Source organism: Astyanax mexicanus, chromosome 9 (genome assembly GCF_023375975.1).
Source record: "Astyanax mexicanus isolate ESR-SI-001 chromosome 9, AstMex3_surface, whole genome shotgun sequence".
Taxonomy (NCBI): domain Eukaryota; kingdom Metazoa; phylum Chordata; class Actinopteri; order Characiformes; family Acestrorhamphidae; genus Astyanax; species Astyanax mexicanus.
This window is the reverse complement of record NC_064416.1, coordinates 2,851,662-2,877,392: the sequence shown is the minus strand read 5'-3', so window position 1 is coordinate 2,877,392 and position 25,731 is coordinate 2,851,662. Positions and strand designations below refer to the sequence as shown.

Sequence of the window (25,731 nt, the reverse complement as noted above, 5' to 3'; positions counted from 1 at the left end):
TGCAATATGTCACTCAGCCAAAGGTACTCAGGGGTACTTGAAGGGTTCAGTGACTAGAGGGGTACTACACCAGTGACAGCTTTGTACCATGTTTTATTTAACCATGTGTTCCTTAAAAGTACCTAAAAATATAAAAAAACTACAAAAGAATATATTAAAACATGTCCCTTAACTAAGGGTACTTGAGGGTACTGAAAGGTACCAACCCTGTTTTGTATTTGTTTGATAGTATAAAAATGAGAGCACTTTCAAAGTGCAAACCATTCAAAAGTTCCATCAGAAGTACTACACGAATATATTCCAAATATGTCCCATTACTACAGGTACTTTAGGATACCAAAGGGTATGAACTCAGATTGTATATTTTTTAAGATTATAAAAATGAGAGTACTATGTGTATTTTTGAAAATTAAAGTACAAACCATTCAAAGTACCATTAGAAGTACTACATGTTCCTTCAGGTCCAACTTTGTTCCTTAAAAGTAGAGATAAACAACTGCAACTAAATATACAGCAGTAAATATATATCCCTTAACTAAAGGTAGTTAAGGGTACTTTAAGGTACCACTCCAGTGTCAGGAATGGTACCAACCCAGGGACAGTTTTGCACGATGATGTATGTACAGAGGTAAAAAAAAAAAAAAAAATTTGGGGATACTGAAAGGTACCAAATCAGTTTTTTTATATTTGTTTGGTGGTATAAAAATAAGAGTACTGTCAGCAAAAGGTACTGTACGTGTATTTTTGATCATCAACGTGCAAATGTACCATCAGGAGTACTACCGGTCCAACTCTGGAAAAAACAACTACAAAAGAATATATTACAAATAAGTCCCATTAACTACAGGTACTTAAGTGTACTGAAGTGTACCAACCCAGTTTTGTATATATTTTAAGTGTAAAAATTAGAATACTGTATGTGTATTTGCAAACTATTTAAAGTACCATTAGAAGTACTACATGTTCATTCAGGTCCAAGTCTGTGCCTTAAAAGTAGAGAAAAACAACTGCAACTGAATATACAGCAGTAAATATATGTCCCGTAAATACAGGTACTTCAGGGTACCCTTTAGTATGTTGCTTTTAAAAAGTAAAGTACTAAAAGTAAGTACTTTTGTTCATTAAAAGTAAATTCACAAACACGTCCCTTAACTAAAGGTACTTCAGGGTACATGAAAGTCGAAAGGGTACTAAACCCAACCCAGAGACTGTGGTATCATGATTAAAAAACAAAAAAACAACATTAATCAACATTAATTACTTCAGGTACTTCAGTGTACTGAAGGGTACCAACCCAGTTTTGTATATGTTTAAGAATATAAAAACAAGTTATTGTATGTTTTTGATCATTAAAGTGCAAACCATTCAAAGTACCATCAGAAGTACCAGAAGTACCTTTAGGTCCGATTATGTTCCTTAAAAGTAGAGAAAAACAATACTATTAATAAATATAAGTCCCTTAACTACAGGTACTTCAGGGTACACTTCAGTACCCTGTGACAGTTTTATATGTTTTTTTTTTTTTTTTAAGAGAGAAAGTTCATTCAAGTCCAACTCGGTTCCTTAAAAGTAGAGAAAAAAAAAACAACTGCAACCGAATATACAGCAGTAAACATATAGATCCCTTAACTACAGGTACTCGAGGGTACTTTTAGATACCACTCCAGTGTCAGGAATGGTACCAACCCAGTTAAAAAAGCCAGGTACCACCCTACGGCAGTTCTGTATGCAATTTTCTGAGAGTGTGCACCAATAAAAGCAGGCTGGCTGAAGGATGTGGGTGAGGAGGAAGTGGGTTTATCGAGGTCGCCTCAGACAGGTGTTTGTGCCGGCCGCCTGATTTCGAAACCAAACTATTTTCTTGGCCCCTTTTTTTTTGCACGAGCTGTGAAAAATACAGTTGGTGTGCTAAATGTGTACACAGTGTACGACCAAAACAGATCTCAGCTCAGGATTAAACAGGGTCTTAATGTGGGCTGAAGGAACTGCGCCATCTGGTGGGAGGTAAGGGAATTTAGGGAGAATTAGAATAGGTTTAGTGTACAAATAAATAAAAGTCAAATTAAAATGTGGTTTTAGGGCTCAGAAATCTTCAGAAATTCTGATCATACTGATCCCAAATCACCTCAACAAACAAGATCAAACCAAACCAACGTCTGGGATTTAAATCGGACAGGCTCCTCCAACAACCTCTATAACCGTGCTGAACTGCCGCACCTAATTTTACACACTTTTTACAGTGTGTATGAGACTGTCTGGTAGAATAATGTGTTGCTGCACTGGCTGGGCAGCTTTCCTTCAGGATATATTAATCTACAAAATTATTACAGAATAAATAAAACAGAGAGAGAATCATTAAATGACAAAAACTGAAATGATATAAAAACTAGTCCTGTATGGCAGACTAATAAGTGGCTCTACACAGTCTAAACGTACAAGTTATAAATATCAGACCAGTCTAAATCATATTTGTAGCTCATACGGGGGATTAAAAATGGTAAATTATTACTTTCTTTCAGTGGGTTAAATATTTTTGTTTTGTGAGTGAATGTGGATTACATTACATTACTATGTCAGTTAGTAGTGAGTACAAAAGTAGTCAGTAGTGAGTACAGAAGAAGTCAGTGATGCGTACAGAGGTACTGTAGTGAGTAAAGAGTCAGAGGAGTCAGTAGTGAGTACAGAAGTAGTAGTCAGTACAAAAGTAGTCAGTAGTGAGTATAGAAGTAGTAGTCAGTACAAAAGTAGTCAGTAGTGAGTACAGAAGTAGTAGTCAGTACAAAAGTAGTCAGTAGTGAGTATAGAAGTAGTAGTCAGTACAAAAGTAGTCAGTACAAAAGTAGTCAGTAGTGAGTACATAAGTAGTAGTCAGTACAAAAGTAGTCAGTAGTGAGTACAGAAGTAGTAGTCAGTACAAAAGTAGTCAGTAGTGAGTACAGAAGTAGTAGTCAGTAAAAAAGTAGTCAGTAAAAAAGTAGTCAGTAGTGAGTACATAAGTAGTAGTCAGTACAAAAGTAGTCAGTAGTGAGTACAGAAGTAGTAGTCAGTACAAAATAGTCAGTACAAAAGTAGGCATTAGTGAGTAGAGAAGTAGTAGTCAGTACAAAAGTAGTCAGTAGAGAGTACAGAAGTAGTAGTCAGTACAAAAGTAGGCATTAGTGAGTAGTGAGTACATAAGTAGTAGTCAGTACAAAAGTAGTCAGTAGTGAATACAGAAGTAGTAGTCAGTACAAAAGTAGGCATTAGTGAGTACAGAAATCAGTGGTGAGTACAGAGGTACTGTAGTGAGTACAGAAGTATTCAGTAGCCAGTAGTGAATACAGAAGTAGTCAGTAGAGACTACAGAGGTACGGTAGTGAGTAAAGAGCTACAGGAGTCAGTAGTGAGCACTGAAATACAGGTCACTAATACAGAAGTACATTAGTCAGACATGAGTACAGAAGTAGTCAGTACAGAGTACAGAATACAATAGTCAGTAGTGAGTAAAGAAAAAATCACTCATTATTTAGTACAGGTCAGTAGTGTGTACAGAATAGTCACTAGTAAGTAAAGAAGTAGTCAGCATTAAGCACAAAAGTACAGTGATCAGAAGTGAGTACAGAAGTAGAGTAATCAGTAGTAAGTACAATAGTGCACTGGTATTGTAATGGGTACAAAAGTAGAGTACTCAGTAGTGAGTACAGTAGTGCAGTGGAACAGTAGTGAGTACAGAAGTAGAGTAATCAGTAGTAAGTACAATAGTGCACTGCTGATCACAAAAGTAGAGTACTCAGTAGTGAGTACAGTGGAACAGTAGTGAGTACAGAAGTAATCAGTAGTGAGTACAATAGTGCACTGGTATTGTAATAGGTACAAAAGTAGAGTACTCAGTAGTGAGTACAGTAATACAGTGAAACAGTAGTGACTACAGAAGTAGAGTAATCAGTAGTGAGTACAATAGTGCACTGGTATTGTAATGGGTACAAAAGTAGAGTACTCAGTAGTGAGTACAGTAGTGCAGTGGAACAGTAGTGAGTACAGAAGTAGAGTAATCAGTAGTGAGTACAATAGTGCACTGGTATTGTAATAGGTACAAAAGTAGAGTACTCAGTAGTGAGTAGAGTAGTAGAATAGAACAGTAGTGAGTACAGAAGTAGAGTAATCAGTAGTGAGTACAATAGTGCACTGGCATTGTAATGGGTACAAAAGTAGAGTACTCAGTAGTGAGTACAGTAGTGCAGTGGAACAGTAGTGAGTACAGAAGTAGAGTAATCAGTAGTGAGTACAATAGTGCACTGGCATTGTAATGGGTACAAAAGTAGAGTACTCACTAGCGAGTACAATAGTGCACTGGTATTGTAATAGGTACAAAAGTAGAGTACTCACTAGCGAGTACAATAGTGCAGTGGCACAGAAGAAGTTAGTACATAACAAAAGAGGTAAAGGGTAAAGTAGTGAGTATAAAGTAGAAAACTACAGGAGTCGATACAAAACTACTGAGGTCAGTTTTAGAGGGGAGTACACAAGTAGTGCACTAGTAAATACAAGTACAAAACATTAAATTCACACAAAATCACACAAAAGAAAAGTGAGAGAGCGTTGTTCATTGTCTGTAGGTATTTTATTTGAGTGATTGGATTTGAGGTCTACGTTGGGTGATGAAGCATGAGTCAGAAACAGCACTGATGATGATGATGGCAGTTACACAGATATTTACAGAGGTCTGAGTGAGTTTAGTGAACGTAGCGTCTTTATAAGATCACACTCATCCTGTTTCAGGAGTTTTCCCACACATTGTTTTAGTGAACTGATTAATATGTACAGAGTTAGAATTGCTCTTTTCCTCACACAGCAAAACCATTCATCATTTCTTAGAGTAAAGTTAAGACCAGGAGGAGAGTGGGAAGCAACTGGATTTCATTTTCATTTATCCTCTTTACAAAAAAAGAGTAATTCAGATATTCAGGAAGGGCTATTTTCCACATATTGGGTAAAAAATCCATCCCTAAAACGAAGGTATAAATCTCCCAGGTATGTTCTGAAACATAATGGCAGGGGGAATAAAGTGTATTTTCACTGAAATTACAGGGAAATTCATTAGTCACCCTAAAAAAATAAAAATAAAAATCATATGTAATTACTCAAGCTTCTGTTCACACCTGGAATTAACATGCATTAATGTGCCTCTTGTGATGCTTGTAATGGGATTTTTTTTGCATTATTTTTGCTGGTAATTGTAATAAATGAGTCCTTGGTTCAAGTCCTTATGAGGCATCGAGCTTCAATTCAATTCAATTTAATTCAATCGCTTTATTAGCTTGCTATCATAGCGTGCTCAGCTAACCCGCTTGGATGGTGGGCGGTGTGGTATTGTGGTTATTACACATGTCCTAAAAGGGGCGGTGATATGGTTAAAGTGGGCGGGGCTTTGCTGTCAGGACTGTTACAAGACGATTGCTGCTGATCACAATCTGGATGGTTCTTTTAGTCTTCCTTCAAAGCTCATGGCAACCAATAAATAAAATTCATAAAATGAGTTGAAAACTGATTTTAGCGAATACTAATATAATGCTTTACACTGGAAAAATTGTAGAGTAAAGTAGTGATCAGACTACCGTATTTTTCGCACTATAAGGCACACTTAAAATCCTTTATATTTCCCCAAAAATCATCAGTGCGTCTTATGTATGAATTTCACCAGTCAGGTATTAAGGAGCAGTAAAGCCACTCTGCTGAAGTACAAAGTTTTACAGGAGTTTCAGTTTAGTTCTCCAGCAGAATTAGCATTAGCTGCTAACCCTGCTTAGCTCTTTGTCTACTCAGAGGTGAGTATTATCGGCCTGTAGCCTGCTGCTAACCCCTGCTAGCACTGCTGGAGCAGCATTAGCATTAGCCACTAACCGCAGAGCTGAGTGCTAGCTCTTTGGCTGTCCAAAGGTGAGTATTATCGGCCTGTAGCCTGCTGCAAACCCAGGATAGCACTACTGGAGCAGCATTAGCATTAGCCATAAACCGTGCTAACACTAGCACTTTTGCTGTTCAGAGGTGAGTATATTAGTAGAGTATATGTAGAGTATATGTAGTCTGCGTGTTTACCATGTTAAAACAAGCTATGTGCGACAAACCGCTAGCTAACATCACCCTGGTTTACTGGAGCAGTCAGGGTTCCTCAGTGTAGCGCTGTTGGGCAGCTAGCGGTTAGCTGCTAACGCTAATGCTTCAGCCTTAGTGGAAATTTGGAAATCTAAGCTTACTGTAAATAGAAGTAGAAGCGCTTTACTCGCACAAATAAACAGTTTTTAGGAGAGAATTCTGTGTAGATTAACATCCAGCACTCGTTTAACTTGTCTGACTCGTCTAAAATGTTTATATTTTAGATGTATATTTTAAGAATTACAGTTTTGTTTTAGATTAGCTTTAATGAACTAGAAGGAAAACATGGAGACACCCCTGTTCCTTACTAGTGTCACATAAAATCCACCTTATAATCCAGTGCGGTTTGTATGTATGTATGAATGAAAATAGACGTTTATTGATATTGATGCACCTTATATTTTGCTGCTCCTTATAGTGCGAAAAATACTTTACCCAGAGGACGCATGTTAACGACAGGTGTGAACCCAGGAGTTTCAGAAACCTTAAAACTGGCTTCATCATCTTCATCATAATCTTTTAGTCCTTTAAATATGTGCCTTTATGTCCATCATCTCCTGCTCTCCTCTTCACAAACACAGACTCCTCCCTCACGGTGGGCGTGGCTTGTTTAGTACCGGTAGTGTGGACTCCTCGATCTGGAGCGGGACCTTCTGCTGTAAGACATATTTATAAAAAAAAAAAAAAAAAAAAAAAAAGTGGGAGGAGCTTTAGTACGAGCTTTATTCAGCAGTTTAATTAATTTAAATAATAAAACCAACAATCTTTAGCTGATAAAATATGAAGAATATCTTTTACCAACCTTCTGGAAGAGCTGTAATCTCGACCTGTGGGTGCAGAAAGGATTTAGGATTAGATCCGTTACTTATATAATATAATTTTCTTGTACTCACAATATTTCACTATTACTATTTACTATTAGACTGAAAAGTGTGTGTGTTTTTTTTTAAACAAACTCCTTGTAAATATGACACAAAAGGTAAAATTCAAGTTTATTTATTCAGTGATCTTTAACAGATGTTATTAAAAGGCAGGATACAGACTCAAAAAAATGTCTAAGGCGTTTGAGGGTAAATGAAAAAATATAAAATTGGATTTCAAATCTCATTATTTAATGCAATGTAGACAAAAAAAAAAGTTATCACCCATTTTTTTTTATAATATATCATTTTTCTTCTCTGCCTGTCACAATCAGAATATTGGGAAAAATAATAAAAAAAATGTTTTTCTTGTTCTGATTTATCCATTTTTGCATCTTGTAACAAAAGTTGTTGGGATGTGTTACAAAATACAAAAATGTAAAAATTTGAAAATCAGGTATGGTGAGTTTATGGTGCATTATTCTTACTACTGTGTTTGGCGTTGGGGGAGGGGGAGTGGCTTTGGCGTCCGTACTGTCTTTCCCACTCATCCCTTTCCTTCTCCCGCCTCTCTCGCTCCCTAAAACACACAACAGACGACATCAATCTGCAGCTTTTAAACTAGTTATTCAGCCAAACTGGTAAACTTAATGAAACTGAACATAACCGATCAATAACAGATCATTTAACTTACATTACTAAGGGAAAAAATCCCTAAACATTATTTTAAAAGAATATGTTAAACTAAAGAAACATTAAAAAGTGTTGTGTTCACTCAAGTTTAAGTGTTGTAATGCATGCAATTTTTAAAATGCTAAAATTTTGAAATAATTGCATGGAAAACAAACACTGGGATTTAATTTCTGTAAAAAAGGTGGATACTGCTGTTACTCCAAGCTGGATTACTCACTGATAGTTGCTGACAGTTTATAAAGCCTACATTAATGGTTTAGCTGTGATGCTAACAGCCAGGCTCAGCTGAGTTAAAGTCACAATGCTAACAGACACAACAGCTAGCCTCAGCAGCGTTGGAGCATGTTAGCCACAAAGCTAACTGTTGTTCCGAGCTGGATTACTTGCAGATAATTGTTGACAGTGTTAAATAAACCTTGTGATCTTTCAGTCCTAAGTTTTCAAACCTAAGCTGCTGATTTTAGTGATTTTATTTTTTATAAATGCATACTTTTATTTATTTTGAACTTGGTACATCCTTCATTCAACAAAGTCTTATCATTTTTTTAAGTCTTTAAAAAACTTCCCTCCCTTCCTCCAACCTTAAACATGCAGCCATCAGTTACAAAAAAAGAAGAAGAGAAAAAAAGGTAACAATGATACTTAAAAATGATATAAAATAAAATAAATTGAACTATTAGATAATAATAATAATCATAAAAACAGTAAATCACATCTGCATTCAGTAGTTAGATCAGGTCTTGAGTGTAGAAATGTAATAAATGAACCACAAATGTTCTGTAAAATATGACTTTTCTTTGTTTGTGTACATAGGTCAGGGACATACAAGGATTTTTTTTTCGTGAATTATGGTAACGACAATTCTTTTTTTCTAAAATTCTTGTACATTTTTTGCATTTCCACATACAGTGAAATTTAATTTTTTACGTTTAATGCAGTGTAAAATAAATACGTTTTAACCTGATTTTAATATATTTAGTTTTTTCTTCTCTGCCTCAGAATTTTAGAAAAAAAAAAAAAAACATTTTCTTCATTTTATGATTTTTCAATTTTTGCATCCTGTGACAAAAATTGGTTGGATTATACCATCAGATTTGTGTTACAAAACACAAAAATGTAAAAATATGAAAATCAAGAAAATATTATGAAAATCGAGTGATTTTTTTTTATCGGACGTGCAGCACAGCTGTATTTATTAATTGTAAACAGAATTTTAGGAAAAATGAAAAAAAATATTTTCTCGATTTTCAGATTTTTACATTTTTGTATTTAAGAATATAGAATTTGTTTTGAGTGTGTTATCTAAATAAAGATTTGCAATCTTTTGTAGACCCAGCTGATCCCTGAAACCCTGATCAGATTTACTTTATTTTTATGTAAATGGTAAAATCAGCTTTAAGTCTCTTGCTGATATTATAAAAGCCCTTCTTACTTCATACGTATTTTTCGTGCCATAGCTCTTAGCACTCCTTCTCGTTCCTGAAACAAAAAGATAGAGTAAAATAGTGAATTAGATCACCATATAAAATTACACAATACAACACAATAAAAGCCTCCAGAGCTCCACTTCAGTGTGTATTTAGGTCCTGTGAGAAACCCTGACCTGCCGCTTGTGCTCCTGCTGCTGGATTTTGACCTGCGCCGCCTTCTTATCCGCCTTGGCTGCAGAGGAAGAGCAAATTAAAGAGAGTAAAGAGAGAGAGAGAGAGAGAGCTTTCATTTCACACATTGACCTCAACTCACACCACAGAGAGTACTGCTTTATCTGCTCATAATCAGGCTAGAGTGATAAAAACAGTGTGTGTGTATATATATATATTTATTATTTCCTATAGTAATAAAAGGGCTGCAGAAGTCTGTGCACTCTTAATTCACCACAGTGGTACAAAAAATACACTTTTAACACCAAGCCCCCCATATGTGGTACCAGAACAACCCCCTGAAGCATCATAGCAACTTCCTAGCATTCCTAGCACCTTGCAATATAATAAAAACTGCCTTGCAACACTGTGGCACCAATCTATCCTTTTAGCCACAGACCTAGACAAAAACATTCTAATAATCGGAAAACATAACAGCAACCACTTAAGCAACACTTTAGCAACCACCCAGCAACACCATACAACCACCCCCCTAGAATAACCATTGTAAATACCAGAAATTTGACAGCAAACACTTAGCAATACTACAGCAAACATACAGTAACCCATTACCAACTAACCCTGGAATAACCATTCTAATTACCCAAGATACCACAGCATCCACTTAGCAACCACCCAGCAACACCATACCAACCACCCAGCAACACCATACAACCACCCCCCTAGAATAACCATTGTAAATACCAGAAATGTGACAGCAAACACTTAGCAATACTATAGCAACTGTAGTGGATTAACCAGAGGATTTCTTCATTGCTTACACACGGACACACACACTACCCCCACTTTACGGCCTATAAGGAAACTTCGAACCCAGAACACTCTAAAAAAACCTTGGAGTAATCTTTTTTTTCAAACAACCTTAAATTTCAAAATGACATTTACTGACTATTTCTTCACTCAGCCTCGCTCAAGAGCCCTAAATGCGAGTTTAGGGTAAAATTCTGTTTACATTCCTCCAAGTCATAAACCTCGGAGTTAATGTAAACATTTGGAACATTTGCAACACATTTGCAACACCATCAGTAGGACGGGACTGCGGATTTAAGAGAGTGTCAAAACTTAATTAATGCCTTGGAAATTGTTAATTCACCAAATATTATACCAATTTAGGGGTTTGTGCCTAGTTATTTCTGCAATCACTTAGAAATAAGATTAATGAAATTAAGAGAAATGTTCTAAGCTTGGAAATTCCATTGACCGTTTGTAAGTGAGACTCTCTGCTCTCTGTTCACCAACCTCCCCCACCGTCGTAAATTCCGATGCCAGCCGCTTATCTACACTCAGCAGAGAAGAGGAATTTCTCACTGAGAAGATTTTGCTTAAAATACATATATATTGACTATATAAAAAAGGTGTTTTATAGAATGTTTACTAGATAATGGTATATGTGTCTGGTATATGGTATATGTGTTTGGATGTGTCCTGATTAAATTCTCCTACACATTCAAGTCTGAATCAACAAGGTTTAACTAGCATTTGATAATTTAGCTTTATTTGGTTATCAGTGGTTTAACCATGTATTATCTTTTAAGTGATTTAATTGGGTTTAAATAATAACATGACTCTTGATCTCTTTCTGACAGAGTACCATCCATCATTGTATTCCTAAGATTATCTTGAGTATTACAAAACTGTTTGTGGGCAAAATATATATATATTACATTTATTGTGATTCAATTGTAAGATTGTTGTTTCCTGAATTTATCCTCACAAACTGATATGCTGAAAAATGTATTTTGATCCACTGTTTAATTGAGTTTTCTTTTGGTTTGATCTATTAGAAAAATTCTGAAGCATGCTGACCATGTGAGCGAGGGGGGGTTTTATGGCCCTTTGTGAGTCCCCACCAAAGTTTGAAATTGCTCCTAGACCAATCAAAACACAGACACTTGGGCCACAGAGCCAATCGGAGCTCAAGGGCCAAACAGGCCACAGAGACTAATAGTTTAAACTGGGCAGACACAGCTCAGTTGCCAGTTGAGTTTTGGGAGTTCAGGTCAGTTCAGTTGGAGGAGAAGCAGTTAGAGAAGGAGTTGGAGAAGATGAGTTGAGGAAAACAGTTAGAGGAGAGAGGTTAGGGAGCCAGAGATGGAGAAAGGATAGACTGTTAGTTTAGTCATCTTAAGTTAGTTTTCTTAGACTAGTGCATTTAATCTTCAAGTATATTAATATTAGCTATCCTAGTTAAAATATCTAAGGTTATTTTACAATCTACGAAGCCAAGCATTATTCCATCTAAGTTTAGCTAAAGTACAGCTGAAAAGGAGATCCGCCAGATCCAACCCAGAAACCTGCGGTCCGGAGGCCACCAGCAAGCCACCTGAGAGCGAAGGGATTTACCCTGTGGGTTCTAATGGGGCTCCGTGCTGACACAGGAAGTCCACCCACCCTGCAGACAGGCTCACGTGATCCTTTTTCGGGGTGAAGCAGCAGACGACCAACCCAGGCGGACTCACCAAGGCTCACTTCAACAACTCAGAGTAAGGCAGAGCTGGGTTTAATCTTTCGGCAGATGGTGTCTGTTGGTCATGGTTTGGTCGGGTCTTTAATAGAGCGTCTTTAGTATAGATGACTCATTTTGAGTGGCTTGGTTGGAAATAAGAATTGGTTTCGTAGACTTAAAATGCCTTAGACCCTTATTTAGAAATACTCACTTAATAGTTATATTAATCTTTATTCCTTTCATATCAGCATTATAACGTGTTTGTTCTTTTATTTCTCATTTATCATTCTACACTATGATTTGATAGCTAATGGCTACATTTATGACTTTTTAATGAATTATTTACTCATATCTGTGTGATTTAATAAATACTTTTATTTTACAAAACCTGTCATTTCAGTGTGTTTTTCTGGATAACTTGGTTATGAAAATTTCTGTCACCTGTAGAAACCACACCCTGAGATGTCTTGTGTTATTAATTAATTTGATTAATTAATTAATTAATTAATCTAATTAAATTAATTTAATAACTGGCGCCCAATTAAAAAATATTTCAACATCTCAATTAGCACCAGGTATTAAACCACTGAGCCGCTACATAATTGGCTCGCCAACGTGGGGCAGGATTATATTCTTATTGGTTCTCCGCCGCGAGACCAGAATATATACACATTTCATAACCAGTTCCAGAAAATAGCGCTGTAAGTTGCAGAATAAAGTGTATTTTGTTGTTATTATTAAATGCGTTAGCTGCTGGCTAGCTGGCCTAGCTGGAGTTAACTGCATAAACCCAGCGTGTTAGAAACACACGTGTTTTTGTTTACAATTCAGGACTGGACAGTCCCCTGTCTGTGTCACGCGCACAGTCCCCCGCTGTGTGTGCGTCGCCCGCACGGTCCCCTGTGTGTCTGTATAACGTGTACAGTTGTGTGCGTGGTACGTGAGCGCTCTTGAAAACATTACTCTTATTTGTAAAATAAGCTTGGTTGACACACCGCCGTGTGTGGGCAACCTTAAACCCGGGTGTATATACGTGTATATACGTGTGTACTTACATAAAGTTCGAACTGTTTCCGGTAAAATAGACATATTTTGCCAGTGTTGATCTGATAAGGCCTTCGCGCAGCTTTGAGTCGCGGATCTCCGGCTCATCGACTCCGCGCTCCAGTTAAAACTGCCGGTTTTTGCGCGAAATCCGTAAAATCCTGCAGTACTGGACACTTCCACGTGCGTAAAAGAGTAGCTAACTTTTACGTAACACCACCCTGAGTGGCAGGAAGTTTATTGTGTGCGTGATTAAACTAACCACGCCATGTAAATCCTCTTTGCTCATCTTGTGAAGTCAGTGTGTTGCTGCTGTGTTAAACTTTCGGACAGCCGTGTCCTTCTCCTCTGCTATTCACAGTCGACTGAGTCAGTCAAATCTGCTGACCAGGTCCCAGACCCAAGGGGCGGTCCTTAACGTGGCATCATCAGTGGGCGTGACCACTCCCACCAGTCGGCCTCTGCCACCATCTGGTGGACAGCCTGACTATTTACACTCAAACTCAAAGGGTGTTTTACTACCCCTCACCACTAGGGGGGGGTACACTGCCACATCGCCATCTGGTGTTTGATTTGGGTAACTGCATACAGTGCAGAAAGGTGCATCTCATTTGTTTGACCACCAGAGGGAGCCACTTAGCCACATAGCTGTGTCGCCACCTGGTGTTGTACTTGTGTAATTGCTATCATCCTGTAGAGTGCATTTAGAGTTTCTGTCGCCAGAGGGTGCCAATTTCAAACAAACTTTTCGTTAAGTTAATAAAGGGAATTTGCATTGTGGTTTGGTTAAATGGTTTGTAAATAAGTAAACAAATAACTGCATTCATTTAATCGGTTAATATTAAATAGTTAAATTTAAGTTTCAGGTCTGCTCTCTCAAACATTACTCTTTATGTTACATTGAACCAAGCTAAATAGCTATCTCCATTGAGTAACTAATCACAACATAAAATAATTAACTGGTCATTTTAATCAATTTGATTAAGTAAAGTTAATTAAATTTTCGTTAATTAATTATTTTCAATTTAATTCAACCATCTTCAAATAAATTAAGCTTAATTATTGATCGATTAAGATCAATTATTAATAACTGATTGAAATTAATTAATTAATTAACCATTAAAAAAAAAAAAAAAAAAAAAAAAAAAAAAAACCTATCCAGTTATCAGTTACTCAACCATATACCCAGCATACCTGTGCTTAATACAAAGTTAAATTTCTCCCATCCTGTACATAGTTAATACCTATACCCATATTTAGACATACTGCGTATAGTGGCCTACAGTTATTAAACTGTTCACTAGCACCACTGACAACAAATCTAACTATCCTTTTAAAATTAATCTGCTAATTGTAACCTTAGGTCACTCCCTTTTAACAGATTTTCTTCTTAGAAAGGCACAATGCTAATTGACTCGAACATAAAGTAAACTTGTTTGTCATCAAAATTGGTTGATTCCACGTGCTTTACGTAAATCAAAATGTGTGTCACCGAAAAAGCTCTTTTAGAGCTTACAGCTGGTTTACCCCCAGGACTTACCGTCCCAGTCCAACAAATGGACAGTGGGGGTCTCCATGCACTAATTGCGAAAAGCCTCAATGAGTGTGTATCTAAAATCCTTGAGAGCAAGCAACAAGTGGATCCGATTTCCCTAATACTGTGGAAACAACTACTGTTGTCACAGGATCAACTGGCTGCTTCCTCCAAAACCATTCAAAATCTCCAAGCAGAGATTGTGACTTTAAATGATAGAGTTGCAGACCTAGAGAACAAAACTGTACAGTCTGAAATGAACCAAAGAGACCTCAAAACCGAAGTGCAGCTGCTTCAAAAGGAAGCCAACATAGCTACCCAACTTGCAGCTCAGTCACAGGAAAAACTAAAACATGCTATTGCAAAACAGGTTGAGCTACAAACTGAATTAGCACATGCTAACAATGCAGTCAAATTAACTCGAGACCAAACAGAGTTAACATTTGAGCTGATGATGGAGGGAGACTCCCCCATCAATCCAGCTGGTAAATCAGGAACCCATGGGGTTCCTGATCTTAAGCAACAACCATCCACAAATACATTCCCTCTAGTCTCCCTTAAAGGTGCTGAAGCGCCAGTAGAACCAAGGTTCACTCAGCGTTCCCAGCCACATGGGACCTCTGTGCAACCTCAAGCACCCTCTGATAGAGATTTGGACAAAATTGCGCGTAACATCCCACGCTTTGAACCAGAACCGGACGGTTCTAATGATGTCCACCAGTATCTTCGCGACATTGACTTCTTCTTACGCCGTTTCCCCAAGGCCACGGTACATGATAAAATCTACCTCATTAAGGTGTCCTCTAGTCGGGAAGTTGGACGTTTCATTGAGCGCCAACCACCCCAGGTTAAGAGAGATTATCCTGCTCTTTGCAAGGCTTTGGAGAATGAGTTCTCCAACCACCTTGTTCAAACCGGCCTTGCTGCAGCTCTTGCAATTAAGCAGAGACGCCAGGAAACACCCCTACAGTACTATCACCGCCTCAGGCTAGCTTATTTCGGCTATAGAAATGAGCCTGGAATGGAGGAAGAGGAAGTTTTCAAAACATTGTTCGTGAGAAACCTCCATCCCTCCACCAGTCGCTCTTTTGGAGTCGCAGCCTGCCCTCGTACGCTAACAAGCCGGCAGCTGCGTGATTTGGCTCTCAGAGGATTTGCTAAGTTCCAACAAAACATTAATAAAAAATCAGAGTCAAATGACGTCCTGATAATTAATGAGCAGTCCTCCCACGTCAAGCAAAAAGGGGCACACAAGGCTCCAATGCCACCTAAGACCCAGTTAAACCACAAAAACCAGAGAGTGTTCCACTCTTGGCGTCGCTCGTCCCTACATTGGGCCCAGCAAAGTGACCAAAAGCCCTCCTATCGAAGGAAAGGTAGGATAAAACGCAGTTGGAATGGCAAACACTCACAGCACCATGCTCGAGCACAGAGCTCCAGCAAACTTCAATCTCCGCTCAGGAGAAAGAGCCCAAAGCACCACAAACGTTGGTGTCCACCTAAAGGGCACAAGGATAAGACATATCCAACTAACCTGAGCACTAAAGACGGCAGTCTGCTCAGACAATTTCGTAACGAAATACGCAAGCAGGACAATGCTGAATCTGAATTCTTGCCAATTGTCCATGCTCCAGATCAACCTGCTTGGGGGGGTGCGAAATCCATCCACTCCAACGCAGCCTTGGTTGTACAGCCAGACGCTGAAGACAACCACACTGAGGAAGCTCCTTCCCTCAGCCTGGAGGATCCACCACCTAAACAATTCTTGGGTTTCTTAACCAAGAAAGGTTCAACACCAAAATTCTACCTAGCCACCTGGCTGGAAGATGTGTTCGGGTATGATGCTCTTTTGGACACGGGGTCAGACATTTCTTTAATGTCAAATTCACTTTTTGACCAGGTGAGGGCGACAGCCCGCCGAAACAACAAAGAGATACCTCTGAAAAAGTGTGCTCTTCACCTTCAACCATATTCGCACACTGGTATCACTCTGCATTCTGCAGCCCTGGTGCACGTTGCCATCGGTCCAATGAGCCTCACCCATCCAATTCACATTTCTCCATTGGAGAACGTCCCATTGCTCTTTGGCAAAGACCTCCTTGACCGGTTCAAACCATTGATTGACTTTCAGCATCGTAGAATCTGGGCACAGGTTTGCGAACCCCTGCCCTGTCCTAAGGCACAGGATAGAGTTCAATGCTATCATGTTGCTAGCAACATTGAGCCACACAAGCTCATTGAACCTTCAAATTCCACGGGAATCAATGAGAAGCTCACAGTCAGGATTCTGAAACCACCATCTTCAGAGTCCCCTAGCATGACTCTAAAACAAAACACCTGTTCATGGGCATTGACTCCCTCTATGGCTGTAGATGAGTACAACCCAAAAGCTGGAAAGTCATTCACTCTTAACACAACGGTCAACGGTGAAATCTTTGTTCCATGGGCTGACAAGTCAGCTGTTCACAGACCACCTGCAGGTTCGTTGCCACGGACTAACTGTGATCCTCTGTTCGTGCACCAAAAGGATTGTTCTCTTCTTGTTCCTGCACCAGTGGTTCCAGACAAACACAGTCCCTTGGATTCTTATGAATGTAAAAACATTCCCACCATCTACACAGATGGATGTGCTTTTCGGAATGCTCAGATCAAATGGAAAGTTAACATGACAATTGGTGCATGTGGCAACACTTTTTTCAGAACACTGGCATTTCAACTTGATCCACTTGCCACTTACTGTGCGTCTTTCAGGATGCTCAAGGGCCTGTTTGTTTATGCCCCAGATACACACGCTTCATCTTCATTCGTGGTGCCTCAGAGCCATGGGGGGGAGAGCCTGGCCCAGGCCCTCGATCACCCATGGGTGGACCACAAAATGATGGGGAAAACACACAGAGCACTCCCACAATTGACATATCTGCCACTTGTTGGAAAAAGGCTAGTGTGTTTTCAGCCCCAATCTTCAGAAGATCTGTGTGGTGTATGGCCAATTCCACAAATGGATTGGGTCGAAAGACTCATGAAATTTGTTCGAAGGAACAAACATCTCATCACTGTGGCAGGTGCATTTGCCAGATGGAGGGGACGTCCCCCAGACCCTATTGAAATGGCTCAGGCCACAACTTTTTCGCTGAACCACACTTTCTCAGGTGTTGGTATATCTCACCGTTCTAGCGGTGAACTGCGGAAACACCCAAAACTGGGAAAAAGCACGCTTGGCTACCAACCATTGTGCTACACTGCTGACAAGCTACTGGTGAGGTCCCAGCACAGCACTGGCAAAACAATTCGCGAGCTCAGGTCTCATTGGTTTGGTCCTCATGCAGGGGCAGACAAACTGCCTCGCATCTGGAACCAAATCCCGCATCGTCAGTGTTTTATTAAACTGATTCTCAAACAAGTTCACTGTAACCCAATTAAACTATGCAAAAGCCCCATGGGACAAGTCGGGACCAATAATGCCCTAGGTTAAATCATAATACTGGGCCAAATACTTAGACACACTGAGTGTTCATTGTCCACCATATTCTGACCTGACGCAATTGTTAAATTGAGAAAGTACCACACATTCACTGTCTGGAACTCACCTATCCAAGTAGCATAACTCACAACAAATTGGATATTTTGTTAAACCTAGTGTTTGAATCACCATTTCAAACCATTAGCATAACAGTATAATAAATACATGGAGAAGGGGGGGTGCCAATTTTTTTTTTTTCTTCTTCTCTCTCTTCAGGTGCCCAAAACATATTTTGTTTCCCTTCTGACTATGTTTGCTCCGCTATATTGTTCTCAATTGTTGACTAAGTAGTGGCTAATTATTGAAGCATACCTTATGGGTAGGTTGTCTTGATAAAGTTATAAAGGAACAAATAGCTAGCAAACTATTTGTGATCCTTTCATATGCTTGTTGCCACACTATCACATTAAATTAACTATTCTATTCAGAACCAAAAGCCAATAGCTACAACAAAAAAACTGATCATCAGAGAAATCTATTAGACCAAAAACTCTGTCAGCTACCTTGTAGTAGATTGTCTTAAGAAAGCATGACCAACAAGACACCAATTGCATGAAAGATGTACCCTAACATGCTCTGTCTACAGAAATCCACGTTGACATCGACCGATGACCCAACGTCCAGTGGCCCATCGATCGATGGGGGGGGAATGTAGTGGATTAACCAGAGGATTTCTTCATTGCTTACACACGGACACACACACTACCCCCACTTTACGGCCTATAAGGAAACTTCGAACCCAGAACACTCTAAAAAAACCTTGGAGTAATCTTTTTTTTCAAACAACCTTAAATTTCAAAATGACATTTACTGACTATTTCTTCACTCAGCCTCGCTCAAGAGCCCTAAATGCGAGTTTAGGGTAAAATTCTGTTTACATTCCTCCAAGTCATAAACCTCGGAGTTAATGTAAACATTTGGAACATTTGCAACACATTTGCAACACCATCAGTAGGACGGGACTGCGGATTTAAGAGAGTGTCAAAACTTAATTAATGCCTTGGAAATTGTTAATTCACCAAATATTATACCAATTTAGGGGTTTGTGCCTAGTTATTTCTGCAATCACTTAGAAATAAGATTAATGAAATTAAGAGAAATGTTCTAAGCTTGGAAATTCCATTGACCGTTTGTAAGTGAGACTCTCTGCTCTCTGTTCACCAACCTCCCCCACCGTCGTAAATTCCGATGCCAGCCGCTTATCTACACTCAGCAGAGAAGAGGAATTTCTCACTGAGAAGATTTTGCTTAAAATACATATATATTGACTATATAAAAAAGGTGTTTTATAGAATGTTTACTAGATAATGGTATATGTGTCTGGTATATGGTATATGTGTTTGGATGTGTCCTGATTAAATTCTCCTACACATTCAAGTCTGAATCAACAAGGTTTAACTAGCATTTGATAATTTAGCTTTATTTGGTTATCAGTGGTTTAACCATGTATTATCTTTTAAGTGATTTAATTGGGTTTAAATAATAACATGACTCTTGATCTCTTTCTGACAGAGTACCATCCATCATTGTATTCCTAAGATTATCTTGAGTATTACAAAACTGTTTGTGGGCAAAATATATATATATTACATTTATTGTGATTCAATTGTAAGATTGTTGTTTCCTGAATTTATCCTCACAAACTGATATGCTGAAAAATGTATTTTGATCCACTGTTTAATTGAGTTTTCTTTTGGTTTGATCTATTAGAAAAATTCTGAAGCATGCTGACCATGTGAGCGAGGGGGGGTTTTATGGCCCTTTGTGAGTCCCCACCAAAGTTTGAAATTGCTCCTAGACCAATCAAAACACAGACACTTGGGCCACAGAGCCAATCGGAGCTCAAGGGCCAAACAGGCCACAGAGACTAATAGTTTAAACTGGGCAGACACAGCTCAGTTGCCAGTTGAGTTTTGGGAGTTCAGGTCAGTTCAGTTGGAGGAGAAGCAGTTAGAGAAGGAGTTGGAGAAGATGAGTTGAGGAAAACAGTTAGAGGAGAGAGGTTAGGGAGCCAGAGATGGAGAAAGGATAGACTGTTAGTTTAGTCATCTTAAGTTAGTTTTCTTAGACTAGTGCATTTAATCTTCAAGTATATTAATATTAGCTATCCTAGTTAAAATATCTAAGGTTATTTTACAATCTACGAAGCCAAGCATTATTCCATCTAAGTTTAGCTAAAGTACAGCTGAAAAGGAGATCCGCCAGATCCAACCCAGAAACCTGCGGTCCGGAGGCCACCAGCAAGCCACCTGAGAGCGAAGGGATTTACCCTGTGGGTTCTAATGGGGCTCCGTGCTGACACAGGAAGTCCACCCACCCTGCAGACAGGCTCACGTGATCCTTTTTCGGGGTGAAGCAGCAGACGACCAACCCAGGCGGACTCACCAAGGCTCACTTCAACAACTCAGAGTAAGGCAGAGCTGGGTTTAATCTTTCGGCAGATGGTGTCTGTTGGTCATGGTTTGGTCGGGTCTTTAATAGAGCGTCTTTAGTATAGATGACTCATTTTGAGTGGCTTGGTTGGAAATAAGAATTGGTTTCGTAGACTTAAAATGCCTTAGACCCTTATTTAGAAATACTCACTTAATAGTTATATTAATCTTTATTCCTTTCATATCAGCATTATAACGTGTTTGTTCTTTTATTTCTCATTTATCATTCTACACTATGATTTGATAGCTAATGGCTACATTTATGACTTTTTAATGAATTATTTACTCATATCTGTGTGATTTAATAAATACTTTTATTTTACAAAACCTGTCATTTCAGTGTGTTTTTCTGGATAACTTGGTTATGAAAATTTCTGTCACCTGTAGAAACCACACCCTGAGATGTCTTGTGTTATTAATTAATTTGATTAATTAATTAATTAATTAATCTAATTAAATTAATTTAATAACTGGCGCCCAATTAAAAAATATTTCAACATCTCAATTAGCACCAGGTATTAAACCACTGAGCCGCTACACAACCATACAGTAACCCATTGCCAACTACCCCTGGAATAACCATTCTAATTACCCAAGATACCACAGCATCCACTTAGCAACCACCCAGCAACACCATACCAACCATCCCACCCTTAGAAAAAATATTCTAATTACCAGAAAAACAACAGCAACCACTTAGCTACAATAGAGCAACCACCCAGCAACACCATACCAACCACCCGAAATAATACCAGAAATACCACAGAAAACAAAAAGCAACAATTAAGCAACCACCCAGCAACACCATACCAACCAACCCCCCTAGAATAACCACTGTAAATACCAGAAATACGACAGCAAACACTTAGCAACACTAGAGGAACTACCCAGCAACACCATACCAACCCTCAGATTAGCCACTGTAATCACCTGAGACACCACTGCGTTCACATAGCAACACTATAGTGACCACCCAGCACCTGGAATACCATATCAATGACACATTAACTACAAAGCAACCTATTATTACCACAATGGCTACCATATGGAACCCATCCAGGCATTTAGCAACACATACCAACCACTCCCCCATAAGCATTGTAATCATCTGAAATACCACAGGAACCACTTACCAACACTATACCAACCACCTGGAATACCACAGCACCTGGTATAACATACCAATCACCCTTCTCCAGAATAATCATAGTAAATCACCTAAAATACCACAGCAATCACTTAGCCACACTATAGCAACCACTAAGCAACACCATACCAACCGCCTGGAATACCACAGCATCTGGTATGCCATACCAACCACCACCCCAGAAACTTTCCATCCACTTAGCAACACTAGAGCAATCACACAGTAACACCTTAGCAACATCCAGCCCAAATGACCATTGTAATCATCTGAGATACCACTGCATCCATTTAGCAACAATATAGCAACCACCCAGCACCTAGGATACGAACTATTAACTCCAAAGCAACCATGCATTACCACCATTGCACCAAATATGGAACCAATCTAGGCATTTAGCAACACATACCAACCACTCTCCCCCAGAAAAAATTGTAATAATCTGAAATAGCAGCAACTATTTAGCAACACTATAGGAACCACCCAATAACACCTTATCTACCACCACCCCAGAATAAGCACTGTAATCATCTAAAATACCAGAGTAACCACTTATTACCACCATTGCAATGACACGTAAGCAATCCAGGCTTTTTTAGCAAAACCATAACACCCCCCTTTAGAATAATTATTGTAATCACCTGAGATACCACAGCAACCACTTAGCAACACTATAGCAACCACCCAGTAACACCGTACCAATCACCACCCCAGAATAACCACTGTAATCATCTGAAATGCCACAACAAGCACTTAGCAACACTATACAAACCACCTGGAATACCACAGCACCTGGGATACCATACCAATGAAACCACTGTTGCAGCCGTATGTAGCTTGGTAGCTTGTAGTATGGTATTTCTTTGTTACGGTTTCCAGGTGCTGTGGTATTTCAGGTGGTTGTTATAGTGTTGCTATGTGGTTGCTGTGGTATCTCAGATGATAACAATGGGTATTCTAGCAACAACCATCCAGCAACAAGCTGTAAATTGGTAGAATCACTTCAGCACTGGCATTTTTTTTACATTAAGAGGGAATTGTAATAAAATATACAGAAATAATAATAAGACTCACATTGTTTGTTGAGGGCTTTCTGCATGCGCAGCTTCAGCTTCTCTTGCGGGGTCATCTTGGGCTGTAATGGACATGATGATGTTAGACACAATGGCAGCAAATCACCTAAACTAAAGAGTAAAGAGGGGCAAGTACTTCCTTTCCTTATTGGTAATCCTTAAATTAAAATTAGAGCTGGGCGATATGGTAAAAGTATTGTATCACAATATTAAAAAAAAATCTTCACGAAACACAATATTTATCATCCTAATTTCAAACAAAGACACAATTCTTTAATGTCGACTAATTTACAGTACTAATTAAACACTGTAATAATATGGTCAGTTGGTCAGATTGAGTATACTAGTGCATTAAAAAAAAATAGAATATCATAAAAAAAGTTACTTTATTTCAATTATTCAGTTAAAAAAATGTAAAACCTACATATAATATAGATGTATTAAACACAGAGTTGATGATTAAATCTGTGTCTCAGAAAATTTTAATATTATATAAGACCAACTGGTACTTTTGGCAGTGTGGGAATTGTGCCAAGTCCTGCTGGAAAATGAAATCCGCATCACCGTAAAAGTTGTTTTCAGCAGAGGGAAGCATGAAGTGCTGTAAGATTTCCCAGGAAAACACTGCACTGACATTGGACAACTTTTACGGAGATGCGGATTTTATTTTCCAGCAGGACTTTTTCAGGATTAGGTAAGACATAATCATCAACAATAAAATAAATAAACTTAAGCCTTAAATAGATCACTCTGTGTGAAATACATCTATATAATATATGAGTTCCACATTTTGAACTGAATTACTGAAATAAAGTAACTTTTTTTTTATGCACTAGTATTGTGGATTCCATCCATGCTCAAACAAAAAATTGTGCATTATTTATTGCAATAGCAAATAAATGTTGCATGGCAATAAATGTTGCATGGATAGTCATGCCAGGATTTCTAGGCTGCATATATTTATTTTAAAACAGACGCACATGCTCCGTGTAATTATGCACTTTAAATTCCAAATAATGCTTTAAAAACACAGTGATTTTTGTTAAAAAGCGCTGCAAATTGATTGTATTGTGGATTTTATCCGTGCTCAAAGACAAATGCGTGCGTAACTTGATTGCAATAGCCAATTTATCATGATACAATAAAATTTGATCATATTGTCCAGTTCTAACTTAAAATCTCATTTATTATTTAAGTTCATTGACTTATATAAATCACTAAACTGAACACGTTACTGGTGATCCAGCAGCAGCAGGGCACGTGGGCGTTCTGGCCCTGCTGTACGGTGTGTACTGTACTGTGTTCTGTGGTGAAAGCATGTTTGCGCGCGTGTGTGTGTGTGTGTGTGTGTGTGTGTATAAGCAGGGGAAAGGCTAGTACGGACAGGCTCGTCTCACAGCGGAAAAAATACTAGCCACAAGCACTAGGTCACATACACACTGTCCCCGCCCCCACCCTCGACTCCACCCACCCAATAACTCTGCCTGACTCGCTCGCCCGCGGTTAAACGTTCCTCAAACAAAAAGCCTTCCAGTGTTGTTGAAAAAAGCAAGGACATCACGTGATCTCACGCAGGTGAGTGTGAGCTGCTGCTGCCCTGCCTGTCCCAGCATGCCCCACTGCTGAGGCCGAAGCACCTGGGATCACCTGTTTTGCTTCTTATGAAATCACAGACCGTCCATTCACTCTTAACATTACACTCCTTATATACACACTCACACACTAGTGCATCTCAAAGAATTGGCGTATCATTGAAAAGTTACTTTATTTCAGTAATTCAGTTCAAAGTTTATTTCTTTTATTGTTGATGATTTTGAAGTCTACAGCCGATGAAAACCCAAAAATCAGTGTCTCTGTAAATTTGAATATAATACAAGACCAACTGCTACAAGTCCTGCTGGAAAATGAAATCCGCATCTCCGTAAAAGTCTCTGTCAGCAGAGGGAAGCATGAAACGCTGTAGGCAGGGTTCATACACTTTTGAACCAATAGACCTCCATGATTTTTTCATGACTTTCCCAGGCCTTCAAGGCAAATTTTCATGACCATACGATTTTTAAAACATCAAAGCAGACATGGACAATACAACCAAAAATCAACTAAAAATATAATTAAAAATTTATTATTGTAGGCCTAATATGAATCAGATAAAATGTTGGCACAATTGTTTATAACAATAATGTGTGTCAGAGTCCGAGAACTCCATTGTTAAGGGCTAAATTACTGATTTAACTCTAACTTTTCCAAAAACTTGAGTATTTTTTATTTTTCCAAAACTTATCCAGATCTGGAAATTGCCATTTTCCAGGTTTTTTATGACCATACGAATCCTGTAGAATATTTTCATGGAAAAAACTGCACTGACTTTGGACTTTTCAACTTTTATGGAGATGTGGATTTCATTTTCCAGCAGGTCTTGGCACACCGCCCACACTGCCAATAGTACCAATTGGTCTTATATAATATTCTAATTGTCTGTAAGCCATAATCAACAATCAACAATAAAATAAACACTTAAAATGGATCACTCTGTGTTTAATACATCTATATAATACATGAGTTTCACATTTTCAACTGAATTACTGAAATAAAGTAACTTTTAAATGATAATCAAATTTTTTGAGATGCACTAATATATACGCTATTCCTGGCTGCTGATATAAACTCATCATCAAAAGATATAGTAACACAAATAGTTGGACGGAGACATTTTCAGTCAGGAATAGGTCTGGTGATGGAGCTGGACATGATATAGTATGTATGATTTTAGGATCTAAGCTCTCGAGAGGCTGTAGCAGCAGTGTGTGGATGAGTATTGTCCTGCTGGAATAGAGCAGAGTGTTCAGTGTTCAGTAAAGGTAGAGTCACTGGATGGAGGGTGGTATTAATGTAACGTTGGGCTGTTAAAATACCTGTAATGAAGATCAAAGGTGAAGATCTGGAATCTGATCATTATTATAAATATATCTCACATACACATTCATCTCTCTTTCTTTCTTTCTTCTCCTCTTCTCTTTCTTTCTTGTTTTCTATCACTCTCCCTCTCTTTCTTTGTCTTCTTTTTTCTCTCTTTCCTTCACATCTTTCTATCTTACTATTTTCTTTCTCTTTAATTCTTTGTTTCCTTCTCTCTCTCCCTCTTTTTTCTTTCTCTTTCTTTCTTCCTCCATTTTCTCCCTCTTTCCCTCTCCC

The 25,731-nt window shown here is 38.5% G+C and overlaps 1 protein-coding gene across 5 annotated transcripts in view; it reads right to left on the bottom strand.

The window, feature by feature from the left end:
* Positions 1-4,578: 4,578 nt before the first annotated feature.
* LOC103044492 (CLK4-associating serine/arginine rich protein) overlaps positions 4,579-25,731 on the bottom strand; it is a 61,092-nt gene continuing 39,939 nt past the window's right edge. For 2 of the 5 annotated variants that reach the window (XM_049483761.1, XM_049483762.1), the window contains exons 16-21: positions 22,541-22,601; positions 9,289-9,347; positions 9,118-9,164; positions 7,481-7,572; positions 6,935-6,959; positions 4,579-6,788 (exon numbers count right to left, since the gene is read on the bottom strand). In XM_049483761.1, coding sequence (XP_049339718.1) covers positions 6,743-6,788; positions 6,935-6,959; positions 7,481-7,572; positions 9,118-9,164; positions 9,289-9,347; positions 22,541-22,601 — 330 coding nt within the window. In that variant the 3' untranslated portion in view covers positions 4,579-6,742. Of the gene's footprint in view, positions 6,789-6,934; positions 6,960-7,480; positions 7,573-9,116; positions 9,165-9,288; positions 9,348-22,540; positions 22,602-25,731 lie in introns of those variants that run through there. The other 3 variants (XM_049483763.1, XR_007440780.1, XM_049483764.1) reach the window with 3 other exon arrangements.